At 46.5% G+C, this 13,342-nt stretch overlaps 3 protein-coding genes across 3 annotated transcripts; 1 reads left to right on the top strand and 2 right to left on the bottom strand.

The window, feature by feature from the left end:
- Positions 1-240: 240 nt before the first annotated feature.
- LOC136523085 (oleosin L-like) lies at positions 241-1,271 on the top strand. The gene has a single exon (XM_066516862.1). It carries the CDS (start codon positions 501-503, stop codon positions 1,023-1,025), a length of 525 nt encoding a protein of 174 aa, XP_066372959.1. The 5' UTR covers positions 241-500; the 3' UTR covers positions 1,026-1,271.
- Positions 1,272-7,055: 5,784 nt separating this feature from the next.
- LOC136521191 (protein neprosin-like) lies at positions 7,056-11,095 on the bottom strand. The gene is made up of 7 exons (XM_066514896.1): positions 10,740-11,095; positions 10,534-10,620; positions 10,185-10,427; positions 8,169-8,333; positions 8,036-8,089; positions 7,769-7,915; positions 7,056-7,678 (listed from the first exon to the last, which is right to left on the bottom strand). Exons 1-7 carry the CDS (start codon positions 10,950-10,952, stop codon positions 7,301-7,303), a joined length of 1,287 nt encoding a protein of 428 aa, XP_066370993.1. The 5' UTR covers positions 10,953-11,095; the 3' UTR covers positions 7,056-7,300.
- A 479-nt stretch (positions 11,096-11,574) lies between these two features.
- On the bottom strand, positions 11,575-12,033 carry LOC136523997 (uncharacterized). Its single transcript, XM_066517490.1, has one exon. The coding sequence runs from the start codon at positions 12,031-12,033 to the stop codon at positions 11,575-11,577; it is 459 nt and encodes a 152-aa protein (XP_066373587.1).
- Between the last annotated feature and the right edge of the window lie 1,309 nt (positions 12,034-13,342).

Raw genomic sequence — 13,342 nt, 5'->3', positions numbered from 1 at the left:
TGTAAAATCAGCATTAACACATCAGTGTGCTGCAATTTTCAGAGTTATTAACCGAGTCTATTCTTCAGTGTTATGCACTGACGGACTAGAAATGAATAATTTCACAGTGATTCCTGTGACTCCATTTTGTCTGTAATTGATCCAACACTGCTAAAATCATTACTGCACGACACAAGCTAATTATACCATGCTTGATGAAACATTCACATATCTTGTGCTTTCAACTTATATAGCCATTATTCAGCTCATTGCAACAATGAAATTCAAGGCAATCAGTTTTTTTTATGGTACGTGTGCTGCTCACGTAGCAGCAAGCCGACGAGAACAAAGCCTTGAGCGGTGACACCCCCAGTGATCAGACTCGCGTGCACGTGTCAGGTGCCTCTCCATGCACCCACCCCACGCGTCGCGTCACACTGATCCAGGCATCCAGCTCCTCCAGGCTATAAAGAGATAAGCCTCTTCGTCCTCGTGGCCGCCACGGCCCTTACAAAGTTGCCATGGCCACGACGTCAGCGCGGACGCACGGCCACCAGCAGCCGCACCCATGCGGCCTGCGGCACGACCCGCTGCGACGCATGCGGGGCCTGGACGCCAAGTCGGCGCTCCGGGCCAGCCCGCGCATGGCCACGGTGGCCACGGCCGCCCTCCTCGTCCCGCTGGGTGCCGCGTTGCTGGGCGCCTCGGGGCTCGCGGTGGCGGCGACCCTGACCGGTCTCGCGCTCGCCACACCGCTCCTCGTGATCTTCAGCCCGGTGCTCATACCCTTCGTGCTGGCCGCGGTGCTTATTGCGTCGGGGCTCCTCGCGTCGGGCGCGCTCAGCGTCGCGGGCATCTCGGCGCTCACGTGGGCCGTCGGGTACGTCTGGCGATGGCATGGAGAAGGCGGCGGCGGGGTGACTGGGATGGTGGTGCAGCCGCTGGACCAGGGATTGAAGTGTCATGGCGTGGAACGGGAAGGCCCCGCTGCGTTCGTGGGGCACCGGCGGCCCCTGCCCCGGGACATCGATGTTGCTAGTGCATGATGGTTTTGCGACATGTGCAACTTTTTCTAGTTCGCAGGTGTGTGACGCATGGTATGGATTTTAGCTTGGATGGATCACACGATGTTGCAGAGGACGGGTTTAATTTACAGCTGGAATAAAATAGATTTGTGTAACTTGTAATAATAACGTTTATGGGAAAATTGAAACTCTCTCCGTCCTAATTTTTTTTATATTCTAGGATTTAATAAATATCCTATGAAGATGTTTTAGCTCTTATATAGACAATAGATTAGGCTATATCGGTATTAGACTGTAGTGTACTAGTGTGTATGTCTTTGTATATTCTTTTTAATGCAAGAATTATTCTTAAAAAAAATAAAAATCTTAGAACTTTAATGCGTCATTTATTCTTAAAAATAAAATCTTATAACATCGAAGTTTTTTTTGACAGTGAGTTTTTTTTTTTGACGGAGTGAGTAAGACGCACCAACAAGCGGCTCTTGATGCAGCAAAGCGCGTCCTCTCGTACGGCACCAACATGGAGACGGTGGATATTCTTGCCGTTGCTACCAATGGTCTCATACGAGTTTTTCAAATACCAATTTTAGGATGATGTTAACGCTAATTACGTCACGTACTAGCAAGGAGCTAGGTTATTCAGTAGAGGTGGGCAGGGAGCTAGATCGGTAGAGGTGGGCTAAGAATCTGCCTAGCGATTTCGGTAGAGGCAGGCTAAAGATCTGCCTAGCAATTTTTAGGTTGGTCATGTCTAATAATGTATTCGTGCATAAACAATTCACCCAGTGCCCTCAGCGATAGCGATGAGTGTGATATACGAGATATGGATATACAAGATATGTTGTTGGAGAAGTGTCGTCAGGAGCATGATATGTAAAAGAGTGAAATACACTGGTGGCCCTTTAACTTATCAGCCTGTGCCATTCCGGTCCACCAATTTGCAAACAGCGGATAACGGGCCCCCTGTACTTGTCAATTGGTTCACCGGAGGCCCATTTCTCATCCGGCGCGGCCTCCTGGGCGACATGGCAGCACGTGCGCCGTACGTTTGAATACCAACCGTAGGTGACATTATGCAACTAGGCCCGTCCGCATCTGCCAATCTCCAAAATCTCATCCTGTCTTCTTCAAGTTCGGCGTGCTGGGGGCGAGGCGGCGGCGGGGGCGCGGCGGCTTGCGACGGAGGCAAAAGTCGGCAACTTTGCAAGATTCTGCGGAAGAGCAACGACGAGACGTACTTGGGGAGCGCAGGTTTTCGCCGCGACTGCGGTGAATCTACGGCATGGCGCCGTGCCTGCGACCGGAAGGGGAACCACCACCGGACTACGGTTAGTCAATCGAAGCTCAAAACCTTCTTATTAGTGCCTTTAGAATGCGGTGGTGTGCATGTACTTGTTCCTGGTGTATGCCAATTTCGTTTGTTTTGGTGGCTAGGGTTTAGGGTTTCTGGTGTCGCCTAAATAAATTAAGTAGTAATGAGCATCATTTGGTTCAATGTAGGCGATGCTGATCACAAGTTCACTGTTGAGGTGCACCACTGTGGTTTCTTTGTTGGTCAGGAGTCGGATAAGGCTTACATTGGTGGAAAAGTGAACTAGTTTGACCATTGCGAGGTAGATACCTGGTTCCCATTGTGGTTCTTGGATTTTGTTGATGAGTTGAAATGTCCTAAAATAGATGCTCTGAAGATATACTGGTTGCTTCCTAGAATGGACCTTGGTCGTGGACTTAGGGTGATTGAGTCAGATTCAGAGACATTGGTGATGACTAGCATTGTTGATAGGGTGAAGAACCTTATTGTCTATTTTGATCATGATAACAGCATGCCTGGCATAAACTGGGATGACATAGTGGCAAACCAAATTGCTTCACTGCCTGCAGTAATCAGCCCAGCCAAGGGAGGATTTGTTGGGAAGGAAGAAGAAGATTCAGTGCAGCAAGATTCAGTGCAGCATTCAGTGCATGGAGATGATGGTGACAGTGAAGATGACTTTGAAATGGAGCAGGAATCAGTGCAGCATGATGTGCATGGAGATGATGGTGACAGTGAAGATGACTTTGATTTTAGTGATAGTGATTTTGATTTAGAGGAAGATGATGATGATATTTTTGTGGACTATGTTGATGAGGATGCTACAGAGGAGACTGACAGCAAAGGGCAGCAGAAAGGTAAGGGCAAGAAGGTTGTTGGTAGCAAACTGAAGGGGGACAAAGGTTTTATCTTTGGCTGGTTATGGAGAGGAGTCAACAGATGAATCTGAGCTAGAATTGCCAGAATCTGATAAAGAAGGACAAGGTCTAAGGTTTAAGTCATTCAGAAGTGAAGACATAGACAATCCCATCGTCAAAGTTGGCATGATATTTGAATCAGTTGAGATGCTCAGGAAGGCTATCACACAATATAGCATGAAGCAGAGGGTAGAGATCAAGATGCCCAAGAATGAGAAGAAAAGGTTTAAGGCTCATTACTGCAGATGTGTGTCTTTGGAATTTATATGCTTCAAGTGATAGCAGGACTCAGGGATTGATGATCAAGACTTATCATGGGCAGCACACTTGCCAAAGGAAGTGAACATTGAAGAGATGTACCTCAAGGTGGCTTGCTCATACATACTTAGAGTCATTTTAGGCTGACAAGAAGATGACACTAACTAACTTTGCAAGGAAGTCCAGAAGGAATGGAATCTGACACCCCCAAGAACTACACTTGCTAGGGCCAGGAGACTAGCTATGAAGCAGATACTTGGTGATGAAGAAGAGCAGTACAATAAGTTGTGGGATTATGCACATGAATTGAGAAGAAGCAATCCAGGGAGCACTTTCTATCTTAATCTTGTTGGAAACCTATTCTCATCCTTGTATGTTTCTTTCGATGCCTGCAAGAGGGGCTTCCTAGCTGGTTGTAGACCTATAATCTGCCTAGATGGTTGCCACCTTAATACTAAGTAAGGAGGGATAATGCTCACTGTAGTTCGAATTGATCCAAATGACTGCATTTATCCAATTGCATTTAGAGTTGTAGAAGTTGAGTCTCTGGCTACTTGGAAGTGGTTCTTGGAAACATTGAAACAAGACCTAGGCATTGAAAACACATACCCATGGACTGTCATGACCGACAAACAGAATGTACCAGCTTTTGCACATCTTCTTAACTTGCAGCTGTTGTATTCATGCTAATCTGTTCTTGTCCATTTGCAGGGTCTAGTACCAGCTGTTGCACAGGTTTTCCCAGAATCTGAACACAGGTTCTATGTCAGACACCTTTATTCCAATTTCCAGATGCAATTCAAAGGTGAGAACTTAAAGAACCAGCTCTAGACTTGTGCTAGGTCAACCACAGTAGTTAGATGGAATGAGAACATGGAGAAGATTAAGGTCCTTAACCAGAAAGCTTTTGAATGGCTAGAAAAGATGCCACCAAATACTTGGGTTAGGGCTTTCTTTAGCACTTTCTCCAAGTGTGATATTCTACTAAACAATAGTCGTGAGGTGTTTAATAAATACATACTAGATGCTAGAGAAATGCCTATCTTGAGCATGCTAGAGAAAGTCAAGACACAATTGATGACAAGGTATCATACAAAGTACAAGGATGTAGGGACTGTGTGGGATGGTACTATTTGCCCCAAGATAAGGAAGAAACTTCATAAGAATTCTCAGTGGGCAAACACCTGTTATGCACAGCCTGCTGGTAATGGCATTTTTCAGGTCAATGTGTTGGACAGACAATACACAGTGGACCTAGGCATTAGGCAGTGTGATTGTAGGAGGTGGGAGGCTGACTGGTATCCCTTGCTCTCATGCTATATCTTGTTTGAGGATAGAGAGAATTCCTTCTGAGTCCATGGTCCATGAGTGCTACTCTACTGCAACCTACCTAAAAGCATATGGTTCCAAAATCTATCCTTGCAAAGATAGGAGCATGTGGCAGAAAGTTGAAGGACCAAATGTACTTCCACCAGTCTATGAGAAAAAAGTTGGCAGGCCACCCACGAACAGAAGGAAGCAACCTCATGAAGTCATGGGCAAGTTTGGTCCTAAAATGTCCAAGCATGATACTGTCATTACTTGCTCTTATTGTGGAACAGAAGAGCATAACAGAGGTGGTTGCAAGCTGAGGAAGGCTGGGATCAGGCCTGAACTACAACCTCAAAACAATCCAAATGTGGATCATGGCCAAGAAGAAGGATCAGCTGAAGGTTTTGAAGCACCAGTTACTAGCCAAGTAAGTGAAACTCATTTAGCATGTCAATTGGATTAATAGTTCATACACTCTGAAGCATGGCATTGTAGGCTTCCATGTAGTTTGGAGAGGGGAGCCAGCCAGTGCTATCAGATATGACAGAAACTGTCCTTTCTCAATTGCATGCAGATGTAAGTGCACATAAACTTCGTCCACTCTATCAAATTGAACTTGTAAACACCTAACTTGATTCCATGCAGTCCTCACAAATAAGCAAAAGACAACTTCACAAGGAACCATTGCCAGATTCCACATTCATCAGGAGCAACCAGCCTACTATGAGGCCAGTGCCCCAACCACTTCAAGCAAGGCTGGAAGAGGAAGATTGAAGCAGCAATGCACTGAGTGGCCCATATAATCAGCAAGGCAAGACCAAGAAGAATACAACTACCAAGCCAAGAAGGCTTGAAGACCTGTGAATGTGGTATGTGATGCTTTTGTATAGGTCAATAGGCAAACTGTGCCAGTTTCTGTGAACCTGTAAAGCAGCAAGAAAAACATCTTAGTTGATGCTTTAGGCTTATTTTGCTTCCTTATGGTTCTTCCAGCCAGACAGGGAAGATAGTTAGGGATCTTTTGGTTCTTTCATATAAGCATAGGAAGATAGTACTTAGTGCCTTACATTCAGGACAATGACATGTGTGTCTCAATGTCCATGGTAAATGGTTGATGGACAAAATCTGTGAAAATACATCATCCTGTTATGGTTCCATCTTGAGGAATTGACATTGCAAGATCTGTGAACATCATCTTGTTGTTATTCATTGATGGTTTCATACATGGCTTGATAACAGTACTGATCACACATTTACCTACTTCACCAATAGGACTAACAGAACAAGAATGAGTACAAACAGTAGAGCAACACAGACTACAAATATAGCCTTCAACACCATGACTACTTCTTTCACCATTTCAGCACATACAACTTCCCTCTTCATCAGTGTTCTTGCAGATGGGTGTGCCTGCATTGCTCCATCAGTGTTCATCTTCAAATCAGGGGCTTCCACCATGGATGTGCCTTCATTGCTGGGACTTGCTTTAGCACCAGCAGTGTTCTTGCCGAACACCACCTCCAAGTACTCCTTCTCCCACTTTCAGAAAGGGCAACCAGACCCATCTCGCTACAAAAATCCCTAATATCAGCTTCGAATCTAGCAAGAACAAGAACTTCATCTTAATTGAACCACTAACCTTGTAGAACGGGCAACAGTAGAACGCCTGCCCAAAGCTCCATTTCTGCTTCGATACCTGGCGCACCACCCTTGCCCGCCCGTACTCCCTGCACTGGATCAGCGGTATATCGGCTGGATCTGCCGTAGACGCCCTTGACTCGCTAGCTATGGTGCCTCCGTCACAAGCCGCCGTGCTCCCGCCGCCGCCTCGCCCCCAACACGCAGAACTTGAAGAAGACAAGATGAGATTTTGGAGATTGGCAGATGCGGACGGGCCTAGTTGCATAATGTCACCTGTGGTCGGTATTCAAACGTGCGGCACACGTGCTGTCACGTCGCCTGGAGGCCGCGCCGGATGGGAAATGGGCCTCCGGTGAACCAATTGACAAGTTTCAGGGGCGCGTTATCCGCGTTTGTAAGTTGGTGGACCGGAATGGCACAGGCTGACAAGTTAAAGGGCCGCCAATATATTTCAATCTATGTAAAACATGGCGACGAGATCTTTAACTTGAAACCGCCGATGAGATCTTTAAACCGCGGACGAGGTCTCTTTAACTTTGAAACATGCCGATGATATGTAAAACTGCAGCAGATTAGTTTTTTTGTGTGTGTGAATATGAATCAGGGAACAAAGTGTGTATTCTGCGAATTGAATGCATGATCTGGCAGGTACTTCTCAAATTTACAAATTCCTCTCAAGTCTCAACTGTTGATGCATTCTTCCGTTAAAGACGTATAAGACCTACAAAAATCCTAGAAAGGGCTAAACCAGTACTTGCTATCAGAAAAAAAAGACAAGAGAAAACAACATTAAACAAGCAAACAAGAAAGAAAAAACAGCAAAAGGAAAACAAGATTCGATCCGATCAGAATTTATCTCAGGGACATTTCACGTTCCTCCCTGGTCCTCCGTAGTAGAAGTAGCTTCCCCAGTAGCTGTTGGAGCCTCCCTGGATATCATAGCATCCGGGGTGATCGGCGAGGAGTTTCAGGTTGGCCGCCGGGATGAGGTTGTTGTCCCAGTCCACCACCTGCAGGTTCCGGAAGTAGGCGGCGCGGTCGAAGCCCTCTCTGGGGAAGTGGCCGCTGCCCATCTGGGTCGCCGTGTGCGACCCCGACGGCCGGGTGTTGACGACCTCGCCGCCGAACTGCACCATGTTGGCGTGGCGAGCCAGGTGGGTGAAGAGGTACGACGGCCAGTATCCGACTACGAGGCCCGGGTCCAGCTCCAGCCACCAGTGCCCATGCTTTGGATCCTGGACACCATGCAGGGACCACTGGTGTCAGAAAAACTTTACGGCAGGTACACTAGTTTGCTTTGAAATGAGAATCGGTTAATTAGTTACCTTCCATAACATGAGAGTAATGTCAAACTGCCTGCCATTGTACACCGATTCCGGGGTGATAGCCGCACCAACCGCAATCTTGTTCGTCGTCTGCACGAATCCGCGGCAATTGTGGTTGTAGCACCCGGTTTCTTGGTACGCGTCAGTCTACAGAATGTTCGATCGTTTGATTAGGATCCTATATTATGGTAAAAAACAAAACATGTGACCTCCAGTAGGTGAAGAATCTACAGAATGTCGCTGTGCTTATCCGATAAACACACTTACTGTCCAGTAGGTGAAGAATCTTGGGTTACTGTCTCCGTATAGCTCAGGGCTTACCTATAAAAGCGTAACACACATTATTGGATTCATACTGCTAATTACTATCTGCTCATTTTTCTGATCTGTTCAAATGTACCTGCCATCCAGCTTCGATGGTGTTGAGGTCATTGCCGAAAGAGCCAGAGATGACCCAGATCTGTGACAGGCTGAACTCAGATGGGTCACCTATCCTTGGTGACCACACATTAACACTGGCCTTGGCCCCATAATAATGTTCAGAGTTTACATACCCAACTGCATGCTGTAACCAAGTGAAAACCCATATCAGCAACATACAGTCCCAGCAAGGGTTCCAGTGAGATTTGACTAGTTTAGTTGGCAGTACAGTACTAACACGGCCAACTAAACGCTCTGGACACAAGACAGAGCAACCATATTTACTTTAATGGCCAGGTCAAATGAGCTCATGATTCAAGAAGCTCTGATTTGCTCATCTGGATTAGCTTAATGAAGCTTCTGTGCAGATGTTGAAAACTATTTTGTCTCTTGCCATGTCTTAGCTGGATATTAGGCTTCTCGATGAATTCAATCGAGGTACATTGAATCTGATGTCTAAAATGATATTTTTTTTATAACTCTGAGCTTCCACTTTTTTAGGCTCCCTTATCCCATTTGCTAACTTGATACACGTCGAGGTCTTCAGTTATAGCAAAAGATTAGGTTATAGGACAATAAAGCAAAAATGCAATGGGTAACTACATCAGTGATGCAACGACCATGATATTTTTTTCATCAAGACCATAGTGAAGTAGTTGGTCCACTACAAAATCACATAATAGGATGTTCCCTAACTTATGACGAAAAAAAACAATATCAGGGGAAACTTGATCCTGACACTGGTCAAAGTTCATGACCTTATCAATAGAAAGTCAAAAAAATATATGGTTAGGTACTATGTAATTGGTGAAGTTAAAATTGAACAATAGTTTTGTTTTTCTAAAATAAGCTAAAACTAAGGCAGAATTTTTTTTGTCTAGGCACCAGTCAAAGTTTAAGATCTGCAGCAATCAACAATATATGTCTGAATATTAAGTATAAACTGCTGTATTTAATGAAGTCAAATAGTTAGCCTTGCCTAAAGAGGCCAATCGCAGCTTCACTGGCTGCATAGAGAAGTGAATGTTTAATGTTATGTAAACGCATGGTTCTTTGGAACCATTTGGCCTATCTGATTAACTATCACTACATGTTTGAACTCATCCTTGAAATTTGAGGGCTTTGTCATTGACCTAGCAGCAAGCATTGGAACCTAACAAGGTGAGATCTTACTTAAATCGCTGCTATCAATATAAAATGTGTTCAAAATTCAGCAAATACTAAACAACATCAAAACCAAGACAGGATTACACATGCTATTAATAAAATCTGTGCTAAGCAGACAGGAGTCTAACAACAGTCCTGGCCACTGACTGAAATAGAGTATATATTTCAGTGGCCAGGTTCTGTGGTCAAGCATGCAGAGGTCATGTAAAAATAAGATGACAGTGGACTACAGAAGAGGACAAAGCTTGGCATGGATCTTAGCAGCAAAGTAAATTTTCTCCTATGGATTTTTCCCAAGTGAAGTTTATGTAGATTCATGCAAGCAGTAATTGTTGTGCTATGTTGGTCCAAGTGCACGGGCTTAGCTTTTGTAGTTTTTCTACTTTGGGGCTTCTCAGGTTACTAATTTAATTACCCCTGCAGTAGAAACATCTGTTTTCTTTCTTTCCTTGTGCACTATAGGGTGTTGCATCAATTTTAGGTACTATATATGCTACTGAATAAAACAATTAAAACTGTTTTGCTCTCTGGAGTACTTAAAATTACGGCCCTGCAAAAGTTATGTGCATGCCACTGCAAAGCAAAGAAAAAAAAAACTACGTTGCCTTGCTTAGTGCCATCTACCATGTCAGGAAAGCAGTAAACAATTTTTTTTTTAAAGATCGAGCAGGAAACAATTGATTGCATTACTATGGAGTATGGAATATGTACCGTCTGTAAAGAAAACTCTGGACTGCAGAGTTTCTTTACATCACTTCTATATCATTTCTTTATTTTGTAGTAGTATGTAAAATGGTGATTGGAGAACATTGGTCGTAATAAGACAAACCTCATGGCCACTGCTTGTGGAATCACGGCGAACGCCTCGGCGCACGGGCTTCCTGCCGTACCTCCTGAGGGAGCTGACCCTGAGGAGATCCTTCTCCGTCGTCCGCCGTATCGGCACCGTCCCCTCCGGACACGCCTCGCCGGTAGCATGCCACGCCTGCACCACCACCTCGCCGACTCTGCTGCTGCCGCTGCCCCTGCTGCCAAGGGTGAAGTTGCAGTTCTTGGGCCTCTCCGGTGGATCCTAATAAATCAGCATTAAAAGTCGTTTAACGTATAACATGTGTACAGCTTACTAATAATACTAAGCGAACGCCAAAAGAACGAATCTGTGTGTTGGTTAGTGTTACCAGAATCTTTTGGCCTCTGAGCTTTGGGTGGTCAAATGCAGGCTGGAGGTGAGAGGGAACACAGTCTATGATATCACCATCCGGGCTCTGCATGCAAAAAGAAACAAACAAGCTACAGATTCGCGAACCACAAAGGGAGATCGGAAAGAGCCTGCTCCTGAAAAAAAAAATGGATCGAAATTAAGTTTCAGGTTACGAGCAGTGACCTGGATGGTCTTGAGAGCAGGCTTGTTAAGCTTGGTGAGCAGAGCCCTGATCCTCTTGTGCTTGAGCAGCTCCTTCCCGGGCCTCAGCGTTCCAGCAGTGGCATTGCCGCTAGACTCGGAAGATGCCAGTGCAGCAGTGACGGGAGGAGAGGCCAGCAAGAGCATCAGCAGGAGGAGCAAGGGAACAAAGTAGAAGCTACTGCAAGAAGCCATGTCCCGCAGCTGCTTGTCTGCTTCTAGCCGCGAGCAAGCACAACCAATAGTAGTAGTGCGTCGTTGTCTTCTTCCTCCCTAGTGCCTTGCCACTTGCGAGCAAGCTTCTTGGTCCCTTATGATTGTGAGCCTCCTTCTCACTGTCCTTTGTATGTGTATGTCTTTCCTTTGAAGTAAGAGAGTCACACTCGTTTTACCCCCACCACCCCCCCCCCCCCCCCGTCCCCCCCCCCCCCCCCCCCCCCCCCCCTCTCTCTCTCTCCTTCTGAGTGCCTGATGCAGGGTTTGCCGTTTGCCTTCTTCAAATCAAAAGAAAAAAAATATAGACAAATGAAGTGCGGGGGGTGACTGCGGAGACCGGACAATTGGAGTTCCCATACAAAGCATTAGGTGCTATGGATGTGTCGCAAAAAAACACTGCAGTGCCAACTAAGCGTTCAGCTAAAGCAAGGGTACCTCTGCCCTCGCCTGGCCTTGCTTGACCCCGTGTTAGACTAATGTAACTATAGAAGGGATCGTAGGCTCGTAGCGCCTGTGTGGTTAGGCTTGCATGCCACCCCGGGCCGTATATGTACTCTTGTACACAATATGAAATACAATCACTAATTTCAATCTTCTCACATCAATATGGTCGAGTAGCAGCGGTACGGCCGGTGCCGCTGGCAACCGCCTGTGCTGGAGCAACAGGGGCAGCAGAACCGGCAGTACGGACGAGCTCCGTGGGGACGGAGGCGCTACTGGCAGCAGCCTGCGCACGGGGCACAGGGGCAGCAGTGCCTGGTGACGGGGGCCCGTGCGACCACGACCTAGATGACGGAGGCGCAGAAGTAGCAGCACCTTGTGGGACTGGCGCAGAAGCAGCAGCACTGTGCAGGACTAGCAACTGCGGCTCGGTGCTGTGTGGCGCATGCCGGGGTGTGGCAACAGGCCCATGCACGGGCACAGTGCCATGCACACTTGGCGACGCCGGGGTAACCGAGACGATCGGCGGAGTACCTGCACGGACAAGACGAGCTCCAAGCTGTGGCGGAGCAGTAAGATCATGATCATCAATTAAAAAATCAAGGGCAGCTGGTGCCATGGGTGTGGTCGACATGTCGGAGAAAGGAAAAAAAGATTCATCAAAAACAACATGTCGAGAGATGAGGATGTGATTCGACTGAAGCTCGAGACACCAATATCCCTTGTGTTCCGAGGAGTAGCCGAGGAAGACACACAAAGAAGAGCGAGGGGCGAGTTTGTGGGGTGCTGTGGAGGACATATTGGGATAGCAAGCACACCCAAAAACACGGAGGTGGGCGTAAGAGGGCTGAGAGGAATGAAGGGCGGTGTATGGTGTCGAGAAGGCGAGGGTTTTAGTGGGTAGGCGGTTCACAAAATATGTCGCAGTGTGAAGAGCCTCAACCCAATAAACCGGAGGAAGACTCGCCTGAAACAAAAGGGAACGCAGAATGTTGTTAATAGGTGCGAATAGAACGTTCGGCTTTCCCATTTTGTTGAGAGGTGTATGGACACGACATGCGGAGTGCAACACCATGAGAGAGGAAGAACGTGCGGGCCTGAGAGTTGTCGAATTCTCGGCCGTTATCACACTAGACACTCTTGATGGTGATGCCAAATTGTGTGCGAACATAAGCGAAAAAAATTGAAAGGGTGGAGAAAGTCTCGGATTTGAGGCGGAGAGGAAATGTCCAAATATAGTGGGAACAATCATCAAGAATGACAAGGTAATACTTGTAACCAGACACGCTAACAATGGGAGATGTCCAAAGATCACGGTGTATTAAATCAAAGTTATGATGAGCTCGAGAGCTAGATAATCCAAATGGTAGACATGCATGGCGACCAAGTTGGCACGGATGACATATGTGGTCGATATCATTTTTATTACAGGAAATGACACTAGAGCTAATAAGTTTGGACAAAGCTTCATGCCCAAGGTGACCGAGACGGTGATGCCAAAGGGAGGTGGGTGCAGTGAGGAACATAGAGGTGTTGGTGGAGGGTGCATAGAACGGGTAGAGGTCACTAGAGCTATTGCACCTGGCGATCACGTTCCTGGTTTGCAAATCCTTCACAGAAAGGCCAAAAGGATCAAACTCAATGGAGCAGTTATTGTCGGTGGTAAAACGACGAATGGAAATTAAATTCTTAATAATGTTGGGAGACACCAGCACATTATTGAGAACAAGAGTACGCTGTGGTAAAGAAAAAGTGTGTGATCTAGTGGCTGTGACAGGAAGCAAGGCACCGTTTCCCACAACGATAGATGAAGGAGTGAATGAAGAGGGTGGGGAAATGGTGGAGAGTTTACCAGCGTCCGAGGTCATATGCGATCCTGCACCGGAATCGGCATACCACTCGGAAGTAGCAGGCCGGCGGGGTTAGCG

The sequence above is a fragment of the Miscanthus floridulus genome, chromosome 18 (assembly GCF_019320115.1).
Source record: "Miscanthus floridulus cultivar M001 chromosome 18, ASM1932011v1, whole genome shotgun sequence".
Taxonomy (NCBI): domain Eukaryota; kingdom Viridiplantae; phylum Streptophyta; class Magnoliopsida; order Poales; family Poaceae; genus Miscanthus; species Miscanthus floridulus.
This window is presented reverse-complemented; position numbering and strand designations above follow the sequence as displayed.